The sequence below is a fragment of the Dipteris shenzhenensis genome, chromosome 27 (assembly GCF_047967505.1).
Source record: "Dipteris shenzhenensis isolate YYH24624 ecotype China chromosome 27, Dip_SZ_1.0, whole genome shotgun sequence".
Classification (NCBI taxonomy): Eukaryota; Viridiplantae; Streptophyta; class Polypodiopsida; order Gleicheniales; family Dipteridaceae; genus Dipteris; species Dipteris shenzhenensis.
The window spans coordinates 51325182-51348658 of NC_141622.1; the positions used below are offsets into that span (position 1 = coordinate 51325182).

Sequence of the window (23477 nt, forward strand, 5' to 3'; positions counted from 1 at the left end):
CCATCATATAGTAGTATAGGTATGTTAGCATGTGCCAAATGCAATCTTCAGCCTTCGAGTATGTCCACAATAGACGCCAACTCATCAATGTACATGCTAAATAGGGTGAGGGAGTTTCACCCCCAATGGATCTATGCTAGTAATCCTTGTGTCATGACTACTCTACCTCTAACCCTCCCATATAAAGCCTTGATTGTCCATATAACATCTTATGGAATATTTAAATCTCAACATTGTGCAATGAGGTAGATCTATGGTACTAAATTCACAAAGCAATATACTCTCTATTTTCAGTGTTTGGCATCCTTTATGATGGCTCTGAGAGTGAAGATATGGTATAGTTGCTACCTGCCCAGTCGCTTCCATGTCTACTCTCTCAACATACTCACCTATTTGTATCCTATTTGTATCTCAATAGTAGAATCTCTTACTTCGTAAATGGGTATATGACGGTGTTCATGGTCCAAGACATGGGGAAGCCCATATAGAAGGCTTCATTGAATAGCTTATCTAGCATGGGTTAGGAGTTCCGCTTGAAGGACCTCCTAATTCTTGGCCTTCCCTTTTGTAGCTTCTTGATGGCCAAGGAGGCTATGGTGAAGAGTGTGGAAGTTGTGGGACTGGGTATCTTTTCCAAGTTGAACATGGGTTGATTATGAAAATTTAGTATTTTATCGACATAGGCTTTTCCTAGTTTGGTCTTAAAGTGCCAGCATTGAATAAGCGCTTTGCAGTCATAGTCATACCAACCATTCTAGGATATAGACCCTAAGTGCTTTGCACTCGTCATCATACCAACCATTCTAAGATATAGACCCTTCAAGTGGATTTCTTGTGTTTTTTATTGTGTAGGGGAAGGACTATTGGGCTACTATCTGAAGAGAGTTGGTGAGGGGGAGGGACTTGGATTGATACTCATCTCATCATCTATGTGCTCTATGAGAGTGGTGAGATAGCTACCATAGATGCAATCAAAATCATATTGGTGGCATGTGGAAGGGGTGGACTTATTGTGTCTTGTATGGGTTGATGGAGTGACATATCAAATACTATGAGTGGGTGCACTATAAGGTTGGAAAGATGTAATGTAAAGATAGGAGATCTCATGACATAGTCCACTACACTATGGCCACCTCTGTGTGGGCAACATGTGTCTCTCTCTAACACTGGCTATTTTGGTAGCCAATTGTATATAAGCAGCTCATGAGTGATACACATGTCCAACAAATATCTCCATACTAGGTGACTATGCATGTGCATCCTTGGTCCTGGCATTTGAGGTCTCTAATGAGTAAGATATCTCCTTGCTATATGTGCCTCTAAACGTCCTCATACACTACCAAGAATTGTGAGATCTACCCTCTTTGAGGTAGTCTAGGCATAATGGGATGCACTCCTCTTGATCGTCATATGCCTCCATATATATGGATCTCTTATCGATATGTGGACTACCATGTGTACCCATGGATATCCCTCTCTTACGTCTCTAGTGTGTCTCAGTATACAATGTGAGATCTTCCTTAGGAAAGTTTTAGCAAGCTGCTTGGCAATAGGGTTGCATTCTCATTCCAGAGAGCAATAGGCAAAGCCTTGATGATCCCATAATTTGTGTACCCTTGTTTGGAAAGGAAGGGGGGTTTTCACTCCCAGAAGATGACCCTATTATCCCTATAGCTAGCCCATTTTACCTTCTCCTAGCCTCCATAGTCCTCTTGATACCTTCTTTTCTATACTCTAGTTGCATTTGGGTGAGATCCTCATTAATAAAGATAGGCGTCCCCTTCAAGATAGTCTTTTTGTTTCTAGCACCTCGTCTTTGCACTTTTGAACTCAAACTTCTCATGCATGAACTTCCATGTGGCATCCAAAGAGATGAATTTCTCTTCCTCAATCCCAATTACTTTGAGATTGAGATCTTTATTCCATCTTCTTGTTTCCTCCTCAAAGGTCTCCTAGATGAGCTTGTGGGCCTCTTTCTCATTCATTATGCTGACCATGTTTTAGATTCCCTTAAGAGAGAGAGAAAAAGGGGGGGGGGGGGAGGTGAGCAGATAGGCTAATGGGAAGGCAAGGGAAATGGGGGCGAGGGGGAGCAGAAACAACCAATAGCTAGAGGAACTAAGAAGATGGAGAGAGAAGATGGCATGCTTTGATCTCTTGTGCCATCCCCTCTTTTTTTGACCATAGAAAACAAAATCATTGACATGCAATAAATCCAATAGGGCAAAAGGCAAAACATACCTCAATGCAAAGTGAATGCAAATTGATTGCATTGAAGGTAAATCACTCACGATGGTCTACCACTAGTTACCTTTCCCCCCGCAAACAATGCAATAAGCATTTCTTCTCCATCATGGGGAGATGACATGCAGGGAGGATATTAGGCAAATTAATAACTCTCATGAAGTTCTATAAGCTAAATTGATTGCCACAAACTTCTACTCCTCTCCTTAGATAAAATTGCTGCCCCATCTAGATGCAGAGATCAGCACAAAGCACAAAGTCTAGGAGCACATGCCTAGCCTAGTTACAATAGACATGGGACGAAAATTTTAGAGGCTCCCTCATGACACAGGGGCTCAAGACAACACTTCTCTCTTTATTGAAAGGCAAGTGACTGAGTGTCCAGTGTCCACATCGCTTTTTCATTAATCACTAGACTGTTATTAGAACATGGCATTAGATCCAAGGGTCCCTCTCACTATTATGTGAAACAAGTGCTTTGTTGCTAATTAGGATGTCCAATAGAATTTTCAAAATCCATGTAGTTGCCTAGATAGAGAGAGGGATGTTCTTGTCAATAGATGCTTGAAGAGTCTGAAGAGAGATGCCTTTCAAGGAGCAACACATCATGAGATTTACGAGGCACTTGACCACGTACCTTATAGGCTAACACATCTATCATTTTTTACTCACTATGTGCCCCCTATAAGACTTTCCCTCCTCCAACTACACAATTGGGAATGCTAAACAAGCATGTATACAAAGCTTGCAGTGGATACTTGCATGAAGTGCAATTGGAAGAGCTTTAGCATTACACTACCCATGTAGGACTCAACTCTAGAGACATCTCTAGCATTACACTAGAGACATCTCTAGAGTCCTACTAGAAGAGTCATATTTCCATATTCTTTTGGCTCTGCGAATGCGAAGGTTTTGTAGTCAACCCTTAGAGATGACCTCTGTTGCACATCTCTAATGCCCTCAACATTCCACAACATTAGCGTCTAGCATTACACTAGAGACATCTCTAGAGACCTACTAGGAGAGTCATATTTCCATATTCTTTTGGCTCTGCCAATGCGAAGGTTTTCTAGTCAACCCTTGGAGACGACCTCTGTTGCACATCTCTAATGCCCTCAATGTTCCACAACATTAGAGCCCATTCAACACTACATTTCGGGCTTAGAGAGGCTAAGAGAGTCTACTGGGGCATTGCACACCTCATCGATATGATGACGAGAGGTACCCAAAATATTACTTGGGGAATCTATTGCCTAGCTCACATAATCAAGACCTCATCTATGTCTATGAGGGACAAGGCTTTCTTGATCCCAAGAGGAAACCCTCAAACTGTTTCAGCATTGGAGATTATATACCAGTCTCGATGCATGCCAAATGTGATGATCAAGATGTATAGAGGTTATATATGGGACTCAAACTTTGCCTCCCATGCGGCTATGACCAAAGAGCAACTTTCATGAGAGAGTGCAATCACACAAGTTTTATTCTGATTTGTTTATTCTTATCATAATTAGTAGTTTACTTTTCTAAAAAAACTTGTGAATCTCACCGAGAGAGACTGACATGTTTTTGTTTGTTATGTTTTTCCTATTTTCCTTGTTTATACCATTTCTAACATGATACATATTCATAAAAAGAGAGAAAATATTAAAAGTTGAATAAGGAGAGTCTATAAAAGCAAAACATAGGGGAAGGAGAAATAGGACAAATGCAATAAAGGGAATAAGGAGAAGAAGGAAAGGGAGTAAAGCAATTTCTTTTTACATGATCCTTAAAAGTTAAGAAGATTTGACTAATGATCGTAATTAATTACAAAGCATTGCAAAAGCAAGGCGAACAAGCATAATTTCACAACCTTCTTGCCTTAAATAAGAAAAAGGATAAGGACAAGGAAGGGGTAGATAAGTATGAAACTTGTTCTTAATAATAGGTCAAAGTTGGAGCTTTGACTAATAATGCCAATTGATTGCAAAGACTTGCCAAGGGAAAAGGAAAATTAAGAACGCTTGCATTTCTATTCTAGCATACATCTATGCTATCATAGGGTTGCTCTAGGTATATATGTTTTAAGTGGTGACACTTGGGGGCCTTGTTGTGTGTGGTACCATGGTTACTTTGATATGATAGAGAAATGTCAATGTAGCATAGCAGTTGCATGTTTCTTGATATCCCATAAACACTTTCTAGATCACCTTCTAACATAGATAAATGAGTATAGCTTTTATCCCCACGCATTGCTTTGATATTCATGGTCAAGATTTATGAAACCATGGAATGATTCATCTTCCTTTTCCTTAGGTTGATTTGGACCATAGTGTGAGTTGTGCAATCAAGATGCTTGGGCTTTTTTTGAGAAAAAGTGAATAAACTTTTGAGGGAAAAAAGAGACCTCTAAATTATAATTAAGGGTTTAAAGAGAGAGAAGTCCCATCGAAGGATGTTTTTGATGCAAAAAGACACAAGTAAAGATTTACATTCATAGTATTAAGGCTCTTCATTAGATGAATCTTTTCTCTCTTTTTTTGGCAAGAAAATGAATTTCTATAAGGCATGTCCAAAATCCAAGATAAAACCCTATAAGAGCTTCACACAAAAAATAGGTGAGGTGGTGCTAACCAATTGGTGAGTGGAAATGCCATTAAGGTCCCCTACAATACTATATGTGGAGAACATACCATTTTCACATGAAAAAACTATAAATCAATGCTCTCACTAGTTTTTTCTTTTAGGAATTTTGAGTTTAGGATAATAATGACAATAGAGGCACATCAACATTGATTTTAGGATAATAATGACAATAGAGGCACATCAACATTGAGGTGTCATAAAAGTGCCTTTTCACATATATAAAAGCATAAACTATTCTTAAATAGACCTTATTATTATATTCTAGCTTCTCATCACATATCTAAAGGGGTTTTAACTTGTTTTTGCTATATTGACAGTTTCATCTCCCCTCGTATTCTTCAAGAAGTTCTTTCCTTATAAAACATGTGAGTTTCCATCTCTTGACAAGTACATGTCAAGTCAACATGAAGATTTCGATAGTACACAAACGTGATTGAAAATCATATTTAAAAAATCCATTGATGAGCAAAGATGTTGCTATGACACCTAATAAAATAGAGGGAGCTTTAAGGTCCCTCATAAGGACATTTTTACACCAAGAGTGTGGATTTAAAACATCGAATGGACTTTTGTGATCATGGCAACAAGCCAATGAAAATTGAAAGGGAGCAATTCATCCATTACAACAATATATTAGTTTTCACCTATGAGTGTAGCACATTCACTTAAAGATTAACATAGATACGTAGTTTGTGAAATCCAAGTCATATGGATAATACTTACTTCACATTCCCATTTGGAACTGTCAAGAGTATGTCCTGCAAGAGAACCACGTTTGTCATGGAAATTAATCACAATATGTGTGGAAAGAAAACTAGAACAGTTGTTCTTGCTACTTCATATATTATCATTTTATAGCGCTCTTTGTTTGCAAACATGTCAAAGGTTTTTTAAAAAATGATTTAGGCAAATACTTTTTGAAGATTGAAACTGTCTTTAGAAGAATTTGATGAAAATATAAGAGAGAGAGACTAGCAATGGTGGCTAAAAATGATGGTAGAGTTGAGCCACTCATGCCATTAGGGATATTTGACCCTCTATGGTGTTGATGCCCATTCATTAGAAAGAGAATAAAGGCAATGCTTAGACTCCACCCATGGAGAGATAATTCTTACATACTCTAAATAGTCTCAATCAATGAGCAATATATTACATAATAGGAGCATGTATGAGGAGTGAGAAGACCTAATGGCGGAGCCAAAATTAGGTGAATACGTCAAATCCATGGGTAGATGATGGATAATAGGACACATAGTGTTGCATGGAGTTGTGGAGCACATGAATCCAAAATGGAGAAAATAGACACTTAATAATTTTAAAAACTCTCACAATTAGTAGAGGGGGACAACATGTACATCCAAGTGAGAGAAAGATACACATAAGATAAAACAAGTATTGATCTACTTGTATACAGAAATGGGGTTTCCACAAACCTAGGTGACGTAACAGTGCCTTGTGCCAGGGCAAATTTTTTACAAGCCCATACATCAAGATTAAAAGGGACCACTACTGGTCTAGAAATGGCATCGAAAGTACACGGAACTAAGCATTAACCTCTAAGACTTCCCTGTAAAAAATTGTTTTACATCCTGCAAACCAAGCATGTCCATGTATCATTTAAACTTCTTGCCTCTTAGATAGTTACTAAGATTTGTGCTGAAAAATACGAGATCCAATTCTCATGCAATCACGTTTGTAAGGCAAGGATTGATATCTTTGCATAATAAAGGTGACTTTGGCCTTGGAGAGGGTATGCATAAAGCTTTTGGGAGTGCCACCCAACTCTCCCTAGGATGCAAAGAATTGGTGGCAAACCATGGTTTTTTTCCTTGAAGGAAATGAACTTCTTCTACCTATAAGAGCCTCAAAGAAAATCATGTGAACAAAATGAGGCAATTGCAACCAAATTGGAGAGTTGAAGTGGCATGTGGCTGTATTTGTGAAGAACAAACCATCATCACAATCTCTCATGAAGAAATCTCTTGGCACTTGTGACACGTGAGGACCCCCAAGTTGCCATGAGGGTGTGTTAATACTATATCTTGTGATGGACTATCTTGTGATGGACTAGAGACGGCTACACAATCTGACCTAGACTAGAGACGGCTACACAATCTCACCTTATCTTAGAGGCGCGCATTGATGCTCAGCTCCACGTTTTCCTTTATTGGACACTTCATATCCAAAGCTCCATTCCCCACACTGATGAAAGGTCTTTCCGAACTTGGATTTATACCATGAGCTTCATCAAATGAGCTCTGGAATGCCTCGGCCCCCACATAGGTGGCAACTTCGCAACGCAGAGCTTGTATAGGATCGGATAAATATGTCATCACCATCATCCGTTGTATAACTCACGATGCCATCACCAATCCCTTTCTCTCCTGTTTCGATTTTTTCCACCAGGCACGCAATCCCTTTCTCTCCCCTTTCAAAGTTTTCCACCAATCCATTGTATAACTCATCAATCCATTTGAAGTTTTTCCACCAGGCATGCAATCCACTTTTGTCAACAAAATTCTACTTGGGTTTCTTTCTGTTGATAAGCAAGAATTTGTTTCAAAGACGGTATTGTTTTTTACAATTTGAAATCACAAGGATGCTCGCAAGCTGTAGTTTTCTATGACTAAGAGAAAAAAACTCCATGCAGTAGGGGCTAATTCGAGGGTAAAATCTTGGTTGCTGGCTTTGGCTTTTGACATTTGGCTTTGATACCAGTATCAAGACATCACATTTGAGAACTCAATTCCTATTGTACCACCCAGCCACAAATCCCTTAGAGAGCTCCCTTCAATTCTCCACATAAACTCTCTGTCAAGTTCCTTCTTTCCTGATTCTTCTTTGATGGAACTCTCTCCAAAACCCTCCCCCATGCCCAGTGCTAGCCACTTGGCTTTTTCCTTTTGTGCCACCTGTCCTACAAAGGAATCTTCCATTAAAGCCCTCTCATGGCTTCCCTTTGCAGCTTCTTATTAATGCTTAACCCTAGACCCCAGCCCTCTAAGCCCCATTAATGCAAGCACTATCAAGCCCTCATGGTTTCCCCTCTATACCGTAATCTCCATATCATAGTCGACATAACAAACTCCTACTGACAGGCTGCTAACAAGGAGGATAACAGAAAGATGGTTAGACATGGTGGTACTTGCTGAAATGAGAGTGGAACACACTCTACAGTGGTTATGAAGACTGCCCTATACTCGTAACTCAGCTTCACACTAAAAGTAGCAATTGTAGGCTGCTTCGATGAACCAAGAGATGCATGAAGAGCCAAGCATGAAATAGTTGCCACTGTGAGACACCCTCATGTCATAACCACTGGCCCCATCATTGTCCGTGAATGCATGCAAATCCAATGAAGACCGATCACTGTAGAATAGTCTCAACTGCTGCGTGGCCTTAAGTAATGGAAGACTCGCTTCACTGCCTACCAATGTTGTGTGTTGGGCTTGTGCATGTACCTGCTTACTTGGGAAACGGCATACTGCAAATCAGGCTGGGTATGAAATAAGTAAATAGGGCAGCCCATAGCTTTGCTGGTAAAGAGTGGCATCAAATGAGGCACTTCCATCTTTGGAGGAGAAATGGAAGCCAGGTTCCGATGGAGTAGAAACCAGCTTGCAATCCTCGAATTGGAAGTGCTGCAAGAGCTGTCCGATATATTTGGATTTTCTGCTCTACAAGTCCGGAGAGTATGGCACTGTGCACTGATGTATGATACCTTGGGCTGCTAAAAAAGCAGAAAATTCCCAGGATAAGTATTCACCCCCCTGTCAGTGCGGAGGGTTAATAGTGTTTCCCCACTCTCATTTTTTGCGAAGGCAAGAAAATGCTTGAAGCTAGAGAAGACATCTGACTTTGATTTCATGGGATAAATCCAAGTGAAACTTTCCCGGATTCCCTTTTCTCTTGCTGTTGCCCTTGCATCATTCTCTAGGATCCTAAAAAGTAATTGGCTGCTCCTATAATCGGTAGACCAATCCCTTTACCTCAACTCCCTCAAACATCTTGAGAAGATTTAAGAGCATTGTCAACTTGTCCCTCTTGTATTAATCTTTGAGAACAATCCAGGCATCATGAGGACTGGAGGGTAATTGAGTCAATGGAATTACATTGTTTTTTGTAAGGACACCATATGCCTTTTCATCCTTCTCCTCCCATGCTTCAAGCGACAATGAATCTAGTGGAACCAGAGTCATATCAATAGCGTGGCACTAGCCACTGTTATGACCCCTCAGTGACCTTCCATAGCTTGCATGATTCATGCAACTCTTATCCTTGAATTTTAATAGGGGGTAGTAAGCTAATCGTCCCCAAAATTGGGATGGGAAGATCTAAAGTTAAAGTAAATGATAGAGAATTCACTACCGTGTAAAAGTATCAATATTAGAATACCTCTTTCAATGAAGCGAGCTCCTTCTAGCAGTTCTTTCCACGATTGTGTCGAATGTAGTCACGTCGTCCACTGTATGAAAAAAACAGCAAATGCTTCATCTCAAAATTGTGTGGGAATTTTGCCTACTCTCTTGCAGGTCTAGAGTCACTTTCATGGACAGCAAGCATGATTTCTTCCACACAATCATCATGCTACTGTAATGGATGGTGTGGACCCTTACAAGACCCTTCCCCCCCTCCCCCCGAGAGATCCTTACATGACCTCTAGGAAATATCGTCTTCTAGATGCATTTTCCTTGGAAAGCTTTTCTTGGAGTCCACCTCGGCTCCACGACTCATTGAAGTCACCTCCACCTAGTCTTCACAAGCCAACAAACTAAGGGGAAGATATCACCCACAAGACTACCCACTAAATAAGGGTAGATCTATCCCTTTGCAAGATGCTGCCCGAATCAGGCTGAAGAAGAATGTATAACTGTTTATGCTTCCCTAACCCATGCTGGTTAGTAAATATGACTACCCTCAAGATCAATAAGGAGTGAATGAATTAGGAAGCTTTGTATAACCCTAGTGGGAGCAGTCCCCACCTGAGTTGACTTGCAAGTTGGTCCGGACCCCCGCGTGTCATGTGGCCTATTTGGCCCAGCCAGCTCGGGGATGCTTTAAAGCCAACCAAGAGCTGCCTTGTACCTGGCATATAGCTGGATGTGCGCAATTTTCGAGCAAAAATCCACGAGCACAAAAGTCCAAGCGATAATTTTTGTCCCCAACCATGATGGTATATTTCTCAAAGGAATATACAATTCTTTCTTGATTTCTCAATTTATGGACCCCTATACTTACTTATTTATCATTATAACCCTCATTTTAGAGAACATCATCTATATATGGACAAATAGTAAACACTTTAGAAACTCTTATAAATCCCTCCCTACCATACTCCTTTTTAGGATTATGGTGATTCAACAGATTTAGAAGAGTTTCCCTTAGCTTTAACAAGATCAGATTTGAAATATTGAGAAGCTCCCATGTAACAATATATATACCATGTTCCTTCGATGAGTAGGAAGGAGATATTGAAAACCCTCATACCTTAAGCTGTTATAATCTATCATTAATTCATCTCTATTATATTATCAAATATAGAAAGGCAAGAGAGGGATTTTGGAAATATTCCCAATTCTCCAAACCTAATTACTTTCAAGGAGATGTAAGCCCTCCTGAATCCCTTCCTACCATATTATGAATTGGGGAGAAGTTGTAACTCTCATATCCATCTTGAAATTCCCAATTTATCTCTTCTATACCTCTTGCAATTACATTTTTAACCCCACCATTGGATAGATCATCAAAATTTGAACATTTTTCATTTTCATAGCTCCTCAATCCGAGCTAAGGAGAAAAAGTTATGACCCCTTCTTTGTAGGCTCTCCAAGGGTATTTTGCCGGCGAAATAAGGTTGGTGAAAGCTCTTCAAAGCATATTCCTCTGGCAGAATACCCTTATAGGGTCTATAAAAAAGGAGTTATAAGTTTTTCTTAGCTCAGCCTGAGGATGTATAAAGAATAGATTTTCTCAAAAGTTCATGATCTATCCAATGGTAAAAGAAAAAAAAAGGTTTTTAAAAGTCATAAAATAAGTAACCACTTGGACATTATATAAAGGTATATTTATATCTATCTCTATTCATCAATATTCATGTGTTCTTACATTTCAGTGAAAAATTTTGGAGTTTGGTGCTCCCAAAAAATGACTTGAGACTTTATGTCTAGACCCCTCTCAACTTTTGCCCACTTGTCACTCATGGGTTTTTACTCGAAAAAAGGAAACGCCGCATACAACTGACTAGAGGCTCTGACATGCCACATGGCCAATTGCCAAGGGGCAATCTTGCCACATCTGCTCTGCATGCTGGCTTTCCAGATCTAGCTATTTCCCTCGGTGCCTAGCAATTTGCCTCACATGGCTAATCCAGTCATTTGGTAGTTAATGCCTTCTGCCTGTGAATATCCCTTGGCCCCTCCCTAGGTGGAGATTGGAATGACAGTGTACTTGATGAGCATGGTAGGCAGCTTGGTTTGTCACAAATATGCAATGGTCTAGGTGGGAGAGAGGCCCTGCCGCCCCCATAGGTTCTTTAAAAAGCTTTCAAAATGCTTCCAAAAGATTGTAAACAGTAGTTGGTTGGTCACCTCAGAGGAATAGCAGGGAGGATTCAGCAGATAGATGCATCCTTACCCCGTGATTGGGTGGATACAAATGACAGGCTAGTTGTTTGTTCCTTGTGGATGGGGGCTTTCTCGAGAACAGGTATTCCTCTTCAGGTCATTGCTTTCTTGGGAGCACAGGAGGATGCCTTAGTCTTTGATGTACATTCAAGTGGCAGGCTCTCCCTTTCTTAGGCTTTGATGTACATTCAGGTGGCAGGCTCTCCCTTTCTTAAGATGATATCCCTTTGGGCATTGCCCTTTCAGCCTGTCAGGATCTTAGGCTATGTGACACAAGGTAAGGACTCTGCGTGGAATATAGATCCGAGGCCTTATCTTACTCTTTCGGGTTCATGGAGGTTGTGGCTATATGGAGGAGTCCCCATAAGGTAGGGACCCCGGAGAGTGGAAGTGGATTGATGCAGGAAACCAAGAGAAGAGTCTCTCCTTCTTTGATTATACGGTAAGTAATGCCGGGAGGTTTCAAATCAGCTGTAAAGGTTGGAGGCCTTCCAGAGCCCCTTATTGGGAGAGCTATAAGGTTTCAGCTAATTTGCAGAGTCTTTTGGAGGAGGCTCTGGAGATCCCGCAGTAATAGAAAGATCACTTTATTTTTTTGGCTTTCTATTCATGGAGGGATTGCAGTGAACAGGTGGAGGTCCAGGTTCGGGGCAGACTCTACTTGTCCTAGGTGCTCATCTGCTAAGGAGTCACTTCATCATTGCTTATGGGACTACAGACATGCGAGAGTACTTTTTCTCCTTCATGTTTCTTCATGACTTGGGGATAAGTGGCTTGGCTCTCTTTGTTGGGTCCTCAGATCTTCTATGAGTGGCAGGATGCTTCTTGGGCCATCTAACACCTGGTTGAGCCTTGCTCACTGGAAGATGTCTCTATCTCTTGGTACAGACGAGTACATGTTGATGTGGATAGTGCTTGGGAGATTCTGGCCAGTGTTACTACTTGGCAAATTTGGAGGGCTAGATGCACACAAGTCTTAGACAGATCACACGTCCACACCCTTGCCAATATATGGGCTGATACATATCACACTTATTGCCAGTTGGACGAGCATACAGGGGTCTTCTCAAGCAGCCTCCCTTTTTTTCTAGAGACTATAGCAGGATTGAGGTGGAATTTTCAGCCTCAACCTTGGTTTATTTCTAGCTCATTCTCAGCTGTTTTTTTCTAGCATGATGTATTTCCGCTTCGAGCTCGCTCGCACGGGTTTATTATTCATACTTAATAGAATTCTTTTTCATGAAAAAAAAAAAAGAGTATCCCACCTTATGCTATATATAGTCAGCCCTGGGATAAGTAGTTGGAGCCTTGCTTATCCCTTTGTCTTTGTATTTTGAGAAGTGATCATGATTACTATCAAATGCACTTGATAGGTTTATCGAACATTTGAAAAAGAAGCATTTGGAAACACCCAAAAAATGGTGCTTTCACAGCATGCATTTGTTAAATTCCCAATGCTTGAAGACACTGAAAAATTTGATGTTTGAAAAGTCACATTTGGAAAAAACCCTGAAGCCCAAATCCACATCGATTTGGCATTTCCTTTGTGTCCATACCTACATGCAACAGTGTTTTATGCCTGCATGTGATAGTGATAGCTCCTTGTGTTCGTACCTATAGGCCCATCCCTTTTGGTTGCTCTCTAGAGTCCAAGCCATATGGGCTACTCGAGTCCCCAAGTCCCTAGACAGACCATTTGGCCAAAGTCCAAGGGCTCTTTGCGAGAGGAAGAACCCATACCTTGACTGCAGGCTGCAGCTTTCTCACCACGGGAAGAATTCCAGCCTCTAATCTCCAGGTAAATTGGTCCGTCCAGTAAAGAATTTACATTCTAATAGTGTCAATATTTCAAGCCTCCAAGTTGGACGACTGCTCATTCAAAATTGTATTTATCTCTTGTTTGCAAATCGCTTCAGCCTTCCATTTGCAGACTTAGTTCTATTGTTCTACTATTACTTGCAAAGATACATGTCCCTGCAAGCTCTCTACCTCCAACAATAGCCTTCTTGCATGAAAACGAGCCTCCTCAAGTGGTTTCAGTGCTTCAATATCACTGTTTTTACTAACTTCTAAGTACTTACAAGATCTTGCAGTTTCAGCCTTACATCTTTCAAGTTTCAAGTTTCAACTCTCATCTTGGTTAGGAACAAAAGAGCTGAGTGGGAGTATGTCAAGTTTGGAGGTGATTCTGGAAAGGCGACAAGTGGAATGAAAAAATGCAAATGCAATTCTGAAGAAGGTCGTTGAAGAGGTGAGGTCCAAAAATTATGGACCAAGTTGTCATGGACAATGCTTCCAATTGATTGCTTGCTAGAGATACACTTGAGGACGAAAATCCACATATTTGTTTCACTCGTCATACTTTCCATTGTTTTGACTTGCTATTCGAGGACATTTGCAAGTTAGATTGGGTGAAGCTCGTGCTTGACATAGCACAACTGATTGTAACGTTTTTATCACAAGGAAGCAAAGAGCTTTGCATTTTCCACTCTTTGATTGAGATCGGGTTGTTTAAGCCTTGTGACACAAAGTTTGCATACATATACATAGTTTTGTGTAACTTACTAGATGTGAGGCAAGCATTGAGAAGAATGGTTGTAAGTGAAGAATGGACAAAGTGACGGACCTCCAAAATTAAAAAAGGCAAACTTGTGGAACGACATGTCCTTGATAATGCATTTTGGGAGCAATGCCTTATCATAAAGAGCTTGTATGCATTTCTCCAGATAGATAGGGGGTAACCATGGGATTTGTGGATAAACTAATAAGATGGTGGAGGAGCTTGATAACATGAAGAATATTTCAGTGGATCGTGTGTGAAAAGTACAAGACTTACGCGTGGAAAGGTTGGTTTTTATTCACTTGTGGTATCTCTTTTATGTATTTTACACGTGGTTAGTTACTCATGTTTATCAATGATGGTTTGTAACTTACGTGGAATGTGATGCACTCTCCCTTGCACGCTACTGCATTTGTCTTTCATCCAACTTAAAGAGGCAAGGATCAGGAACCTAACCAAGAGGTCAAAGTGATTGGATGGCCACCATTGAGCGGTATAGCAAAAAATGATGTGGAGTTGCAAGTGAGCTAGTCTCTAGAGTCTAATAAATCTAAATATCTTTCACTTCCCTTTCGCTTCTTACCATGCATGTTCCATCATGATTCATCTATGTAGGCTATAACTATAGCAAAGCTTCTACTAAATTTTCACCTTGTTAATACTGGGACTTGTTGTTGCCATTTCAGGACAAATTGATAGACCAAATAAATATCTATCATGATTTAGAGTGATCATTCTCACCTATGGTTGTAAATGGAGGGAGAGGGAGAGAGAGGGAGAGGGGGCTGGCTGAGAGAGGGAGAGGGGGGGGCGCAGCAGCTCACGGGGAGAGGAGCAGCTCGAACGCATATTCTTAGATAGCAAGTTTGACCTAGAAGAAAGAGAATCTTTAGTCTTCTAACTTCATGAAGATCCAAAATAGCAAATATTGATAGGAGATTGAAAGTTGGAAGAGACTTCACTCACCTCCACCTTGAGAAAACCGCGTTGTCTAATGTTCCTTGTGAGATGGAGATTTGTTTGTACAAACAAAAGTCTCTCTATCTATGTCGGCCTTAATCGATTCTGCTTCTTTGTGAGGATACATGAGAATGTGAACCAATGTTTTCATAAGGAGAGGCCCTACTATCTTGTGAAAGGATGTGGATGGCTAGTGTTTGTAGCCTTGGAGTGCTAGCTCCCAATGACTTCCACCACTTCATTCCTGTGGACAAAAGCGACTTGTACCCTCACTGCCCGCCCCCTCCCTCCCCTTGCTTCTCCTCCTCTCCCTCCCCTTCGCCAGCCCCCTCTCCCTCCTCCCTCCCTTCCTCCTCCCCGCTCTCCCTCTCCCCCCCTGCCAGCCCACCCACCCCCTCCCTCTCCCTCCTCGCCCTCCCTCTCCCCACCTGCTGCCCTCCCTCCCCCAGCCCCTCCCCCTCCCCCTCCCCCGCCCCCTCTCCCCCACCCACTGCCCCCCCGCCCCCTTTCTCCCCCACCCTCCCTCTCCCGCTGCCCCCCCGCCCCCTCCTCCTCCCCCGCCCCTTCCCTCCCCTTCCCCCTCCCCCGCCCTCCCTCTTCCCCCCCCCCCTCGCCCCCCCCGCCCCCTTCTCCTCCCCCGCCCCCCCCCTTTCCCCCCTGCCCTCTCTTTCCCCCTTCTCCTCCCTCCCCTCCCCCGCCCCCTCCCTCCCCCGCCCCTTCCCCCACCCTTCCCTGGCTTTGGGTTCAAGGAGTACACCTTGGGCTTCGATCTGATCGAGGAGGACAATTAGGTCACATCACTGTTGATCAGGTTTCCTGGTCTTCCTCAGGTTTACCATCGACTTCTTGCTACTATCGGAGCCACTTTCGGAGTGGTCACTAAGATTCCCCCCCTTCCTGGCATGCCTTCTTCCTCAGCAGATTTCGTTTTTGATCACGAGGGGGCTACCGATACTTCTCCCCCTCAGATTGTTCATGCCACAGCTGAGGAAGTGTTTGCACACATGAGGACTACAGATCCTTCTTCAGCCCAGCCACATGCCTCCTCAGCTCCCAGCTCCAGATCTGCTGATAGAGGCCTGGCAGGTCCTTCTCCTCCTTCCTCCACGAGTGCAGGTCTTCTTGGCACTCCTCGGCCAGACTTGCTTCTCAGGAACTCTTTTTCGACACTGGTTGATTCGGTGACTTTCATGGATGAGGAGGAGTTTGTGCCCTCCACCTTAGGGATCCCGGTCATTGAGATTCCTTTTGACAGGGCCTCCCCCTCAGCAGGTGTAGGGATCCTTTCACATGTTGAGTTTCCTGCCCTCAGTAGGAGTGTTTTGGCCTAGGGGAAGCTGGTCTCCTCTACTAGGTCGGGTAAGCCCTTCCACCCAGCATCCTCTTGTCGATGAGGATAGTCAGCTGGAACATACAGGGCCTAGGCGGAGTTCCACACCATCGCTGTAGGCAATCGATCCAGAATCAGCTTCATCCAAGTGTCACTGGAGGTGCTCTTGATATCCTTTTTATCCAGGAACACAAGTTGGATGCCAGTGATTGCTCTAAGTCTGGCAAACTGCTTTCTGGTCATACTTTTTGGTCGCCTGCCTTGGGCACTAGGGGGGGCACTTCTATTTCAGTTTCGCAGTCGGTTCTCCCCTTGGTTGTTGGACACGGAGTCATTATTCCCTCTAGAGCATAGTGGATTATTCTCTTGATTGGAGGGTGTAAGGTTGGTTTCCTTAAGCCGTATGCCTCCAACATTAGAGGGAAACGTGTCTTTATGTGGAAGGATTTGCTCTCCTGGGCCCCCATTGCGGATTCATGGGTGATTGGAGGTGACTTTAACATGGTTGAGTTACCGTCACACAAAAAAGGGGGTAGAGAAGGAGGACTTCACTCTTTGGAGAGAGCAGCTTGGGATGCCTTCCTTTTTCACTACTGTGGTAGAGATACTTGGTTGGACGATGCCTTTCTTATTCAGCCACAGTCCCTCCTGTTCGCTTGGTCGAACAGGAGGCAATAGATGCCTATTCATGCACGTATTGACAGATTCTATGTAGATGATTGGGCACTTGACAGAGGTGGATCGGTATGCATTGCTGCTGGGATTTCCACTTCAGACCACTTTCCTGTTGTGTTGGCTATCTCAGAGCCTCACTTGAGAGGCCGATCTGGCAGCATCAGGATTCCAGATGCCTTGTACACAGAGGAGGACCTTACAGAGGCAGCCCTACAGATATGGGTTTCTCATGTCCAGGGTGGGCAGCCATTGCCATCACAGGTAGCTGCTGTCCTTTTTGGTATTAGCGACTTCTACCTCTCAGTTGCTCGTACCAGGAGACGAGATATTCTCAGACGTGAGATTGGTGTTCGCCAGCAGTTGGCAGCTTTGCACAGGGAAGAGCAGAAACCGCCTTCAGATGCTTGGATTTAGGAGCGCCTTGCTGCAGCAAGGGCTCATCAGCAGGTATTGCTTGATCAGAGAGCAGAGTATGCCTTTCATGCACAGAAGTCCTTCTGGATTCAGATGGGTGGCAGAGTCAATAAACACTTTTTCTCTACTCTTGGCCCTAGACATAGTAGAGAGAGTGTATCCCAACGTATTGACTCACATGGGGTTTTACAGACAGATCCTGATGATGTCTTGCGCATAGCTTCAGATTTTTATGCCGCCCTTCTTACTGCTGATCTTGAGACACGGGATAGAGAGGATGCTAGACAAGTTATTTGGTAGAGCATCCCTTTGTTGGTGAAACCGGATATGCATAGACAAGTTATTTGGTAGAGCATCCCTTTGTTGGTGAAACCGGATATGCATGTTTTGCTTGATGCACCTTTCACCAACATAGAGTTCAGGACTGCACTTTCAGCCCTTCACAAGGGCAAGTGCCCAGGTTCCGATGGCCTTACCCCCTCTTTCTTCATTGCATTCTGGGATATGATTGGAGACTACATTACTTCAGCCCTGCAAGGTATTTGGGACTCTGGTGAGATGCCCGGGTCGCTTACAGAAGGTCTCATCCACCTTATCTTGAAAGGAGGTTGCAGAAATCTAGTGTCCCAGTGGAGGTCTATCACACTTCTAGGGACTTGTTACAAAATTCTAGCCAAGGCAATCAGCCTCCGATCGCAGCCCCTTCTCCCAGATCTTATTCATGACACTCAGACGGGATTTGTGCATGGCAGAAGCATTTTTTATAACATTTTCTCTTTCTGGGAAGCCTCAAAGTGGGCCATGCAGAGCGGCCAGAATCTAGCCATTCTACTTTTGGATTTTGAGAAAGCTTATGACAGAGTAGATTGGGATTTTTTGCAGGGCACCCTTCTACGTTTTGGCTTTACTGATGCTTGGATCAGAGGTGTTTCCTCCTTGTATCAGCCCACAGCCAGGTACTTATTGGTGGGGTAAGGGGTGAGAGATTTCAGATTTCCAGATCAGTCCGTCAAGGATGCCCCCTTGCTCCTTTTCTTTTTTTGTTCGTGGCCGAAGCTATGAGTATCTATGTTAGGTCTCAAGCTGACATCATTGGGCTGAGACTTCCCATTAGAAGGGAAGAAGAGTTACTTGACAGTGAGTTGGCAGATGACACAACAGTTTACTTGGATGCCACTCCACAGACGCTCACTTCTTTTAGGACAGCATTGGATTTATTTTGCTTGGTGGCGGGGGCGCAGATAAATTGGCATAAATCCAATGGCTTTTGGATCAGTGATGAGGACACTCCAGTTTGGGGGCTTGACATAGGATTCACTTGGGTTCAGAGGGGTGTGCCTGTCAGGTATTTGGGCTGCCAGGTCGGCTTGGATATTTCTTCCATGCAGCAGTTTGCTCCCGTGTTGGAGAGCATTAGGAGGAAGCTCCTTTTTTGGAGCTTAGCCAAGCTGGATCTTGCCTCTAGAGTTGTGGTGGTCAACCAGGTCCTCTTGGCCATGGCTTGGTTTGTTTGTTCTTGCTGGTGCTATTCTAGGGACTGCATCACTCAGCTCAGGAGACCGATCAGAAATTTTCTTTGAAGTGGGCTTGATGGCACAGCAGATACCTTAGCCAGGGTGGCTTGGGAGACCCTCATCCTCCCTACACAGGAAGGGGGTCTCAATATTATTGATCCATATTTACAGTGCCGAGCTTTACTATGCAAGATGGTGGTGCGGGGACTTATGCCAGGGCAGGAACCGTGGAAGGCCTTTCTTATTAGCAACATACAGAGGTGCACACCTTATTCAGGAGGAGACTGGATGAGCAGTATTAGGTGGATCTTCACCACAGCACACCTCAGATCACCTTCGTCCCCTCTCATGGTTGCCATTCTGAAAGCATGGGCCAGTTTCAGGAGCACTCTTCGGAGGATTCCTAGACCACTTGGTGCCTCACTCTACATGCAGTGATCCAGGTGGGAGAGGGGACCTGCATCATCTTTGGGGTCTTGGAAAGCTTTCCGCAAGCTTCCAGCGGAGACCGGGTCTCAGTTGACAGGACATCTCAGAGGGAGTGTAGGGAGGATCTTGCAAATTGAGGTTGCCCTTCTAGAGGAGTGGGTAGACACAGATGATATGCCACTCACTTACTCCACTTGGGCAGGTACTTTTACGAGAGGCGGTGTTCCACTTCAGGTTTTGGCCTTTCGAGATGCACAGGAGGATGCTTTAGTTTTTATTGTGCAGGATGGTGGCAGATTGCTCAGATCCACAGAGGACATCTTGCTTGAGTCTGCTTTTCAGCCTATCAGGGTTGTAGATCTTTTGGTGCAGGGATCAGATTCAGAGTGATTCCTCGACCTAGACCCCCGGCTACTCTCCACCGGGTCTTGGAGGCTTTGGCTCTACGGGGGAGTTCCCATTAGGTATTTGCAGTGGGACCCTGGAGAGTGGGAGTGGATTGATGCAGGGCATCGAGAGAAGAGCATCCCCTTCTTTCGTTACACGGTCAGTAATGCCAGGAGATTTCAGCTCAGTAGTAGAGGTTGGAGACCTTCCAGAGTTCCTCATTGGGAGACATTTGATATCACTGCGGATCTGCAGAGGTGCTTCTGGAGGAGACTCTGGAAATCCCACAGGAATAGAAAGATCACTCTCTTCTTTTGGCTTTCTATCCATGGTGGGATTGCAGTGAAGCTTTGGAGATCCAGGTTCGGAGCCGACCCTACTTGCCCTCGTTGCCTCTCTGCTTCGGAGACTATTCAGCATTGTTTATGGGATTGCAGACAGGCGATTATGATTTGGATGGGGGTAGCCAGGATTTTCAGTCACTTTGCTTACTCCCCATTCTTTATGACATGGGACTCAGTGGCTTGGCTTTCTCTTACAGGGCCTCAGGTATTTTATGAGAGACTTGACTCCTCTCCGGCCATTTTGGTTCGACGTCATCAAATTGAGTCCTGTTCGTTGGATGTGGTACCACACCTTTCTTTTACACATGTACATGCCTCTGTGGATACTTCTTGGGAGATTTTAGCGAGCATAGCATCTTGGCATATCTGGAGAGCCACATCCACAGAGGCGGGTACTCAAGTTCATCCCTCGCACACTTTGGCTAGTATCTGGATAGACACCGTACATACTTTGATGGCCGTATGAATGAGTATACAGGGAGACTCCCGTGCAGCCTCAGCTAGGAGGGCTTCTTTCTTCAGGGAATGGAAGGATTCTCCTTTCTTCTCTGAGACTCCTACAGGGTTGAGGTGGCACTTTCAGCCTCAGCCTTGGTTGTTTTCCACCTCACTTTGAGGGGGTTTTATTTATCCTCATGATTTCATGATGTATTTCCGCTCATAGCTTGCTCTAGCGAGTTTCTTTCTTAATAGAAGTCTCTTTTTTGCCAAAAAAAATAAATTGTACAGATCACAACTTTAAACCATCTACCTTCAGTACTTCTTTGAGATAATTTGATATCCTGCAATGACCAGAGACTGTATAGCACAATTGAATAAAAAGAAGTAGCATCTGATTTCTTGTAGTAAATCATTGAGATTCTCACCGCTTGAAGCAACTTTCAGAAATCAAAAGCAATTTGATATATGATAAAGGGTAATCCCATCATGTTGTACTAAAGAGATTTGGGAATACTTTGTGTTGAACATAAAGCCATCAGATGGATCAAGATATGAGAACTGCTCACATCAGAAATTTGTAGCATGGAGTGCAGGTGCAGTGCCATTGTAAAGATAAGGTTTTGTACACCATAACCAAAGGGATTTGGTGCTCCAGAGCCTCAAGTAGCAGCCTTTTTGGCTCTTTAGACATGCATCTGTTTTTACTACAATAACAGTCCATTTCCCTAATTAATGATGAGATTCTTTAACTTAAAGAAATCTAGGACATTTATGGATAGTATTCTTTCCCAATCTCAAAGCTTGTTTTTACTAGATACCCCATGAAAATATCAAATAACATGTAAGTTTTCATTATGTTATTTATTTGACTTAATATAAAGTAGGAGGGACATTGAAACTGAATTGATGGGTCCTTTTTGCAGCTCTGGAGGTAGATGCATTACTACCGACTACACAGACAAAATAGGATCTCTGGCCAAACGACATGACTTGAAACTGCATGTAGATGGAGCACGCATTTTCAATGCTTCAATTGTAGGTCGTTGCTTGCTTATTTCACAGTTGCCTGTGATCTTTTATGCTTTTAGACAACTGAAAATCTGTTATTTCTTTTACTGCTATTAAGTTAGACTCTTGTGAATTTTTTGATTGAAGGTTGATAATTTGCCAAAATTGCAGGCTTTGGGAGTGCCGCCTGTAAGGTTAGTAAAGGCTGTTGATTCTGTTTCGGTAAGCTGTTTCTAGCACATTTTAAAGTTATCTTGGCTTCAATTTTCATCAAAAGTGAGCACTTCATGAATCCAATAGCAAACCGCAATGTATCCATGTGCAAGATGCATTTCAATGCTTTGATATAAAAAACACACTGTCATTCCAATCTGACAAAAACATAAACATTCCTCAAGCTAGGAAGTGGTTGTATTATTGTTATGTGAAGGGGTTATTCACTTATAAAGGGAAAAAAAACCTTGTGGATAAGGGCATATGCTATTGAATAATATACTTGGAAATGTCTCACCATTCGTTATGCCTCTTTTGGATCAAATACCCAATGAGTTCCACTCAAGATCACCTTGAGTCCTCCAAGGTAACCTATGTACTGCCAATCCTTGTCACAAACTCCCTAAAGTCTTCAAGAAACGTAGGCACCATCAACAGGTCTATCCAATCATCCCCCTCTCCACGGGGATGAGGTACACCATACACAAGTGCGCGCATGCACGTGTGTGTGTGTGTGTGTGTGTGTGAGATGTATATTTGTCATATCTTGACATCTTCTCTTGATGTACTTGAGCACATCTTATTGTGACTCTGTAATATAAAACAAAAATCTTTTTACCAAAAACAAAAGTGTGTGTGATACCACCAAGAAAGCTTGTCATCTTCTTCTACTACAGCCATGGATTCAAGAGTGTGGCCTTTCTATCTAGCATCTAGACAAACCACTCGCTTGGTGGAAGGTTTGTCTTGGCCGTATTTGGAACAGTAAGCTCCTGCTCCAGACAGAGGCTTTTCTTATGGCGGTGTTTGGTTGGTGCCCGATTACCCGTGATTTTCTTCCCAAATGGGGACTTATCTTCATGCACGATTTTCAAGCATTGCTTTTGGGCAGGTAGTTTTGGTTGTTTGTAGATATACCACTACCCCAAACTACATTCAGTTTTTCAATTGGTGTCGTTATTGGGCTCTATGGTCTTTATATCATGCCTGTAACTCTTGGCTTTATGGACAATCCACTGTGGATGTTTATCATTTCTTCTGATCCTCCCTGCTTCGCTCCTTGTAGGATGCACATTTCATAGGAGATCTTCCTGCGGCCTAACTAGTAGTGTTCTTTTAGTTTTCTTGTACTAGTTGTTCTTTATTGGAGCAGCTACAATATGCTTTCTTTTCAGTTTTTTTAGCATATGAGTAGTAGTTGTCTCACTTTGAGACAGCTATGGATGTATATTTTTCTTAATGAAAGGTTCTTTTACAAAAAAGAGAGAGTGTGTGTGTGGGTCTCAATATTATTGATCCAGATTTACAGTGCAGAGCTATACTATGCAATATGGTGGTGCGGGGACTTATGCCAGGGCAGGAACCGTGGAAGGCCTTTCTTATTAGCAACATACAGAGGTGCACACCTTATTCAGGAGGAGACTGGATGAGCAGTATTAGGTGGATCTTCACCACAACACACCTTAGATCACCTTCGTCCCCTCTCATGGTTGCCAATCTAAAAGCATGGGCCAGTTTCAGGAGCACTCTTCGGAGGATTCCTCCTTCCTCTCGTGAAGAGATTGATAGGCAACCCATCATGTGGAATGACAGTATTTTAGATGATCATGGTAGACCACTTGGTGCCTCACTCTACATGCAGTGGTCCAGGTGGGAGAGGGGACCTGCATCATCTTTGGGGTCTTGGAAAGCTTTCCGCAGGCTTCC

General features: G+C 43.0%; 1 protein-coding gene across 1 annotated transcript in view; it reads right to left on the minus strand.

The window, feature by feature from the left end:
• Window positions 1–5302: 5302 nt before the first annotated feature.
• Window positions 5303–23477, minus strand: part of LOC147884468 (low-specificity L-threonine aldolase 1-like) — an 83727-nt gene continuing 65552 nt past the window's right edge. The window contains exon 10 of the mRNA XM_087398294.1: window positions 5303–5630. Coding sequence (XP_087254420.1) covers window positions 5592–5630 — 39 coding nt within the window. The 3' untranslated portion in view covers window positions 5303–5591. The remainder of the gene's footprint in view (window positions 5631–23477) is intronic.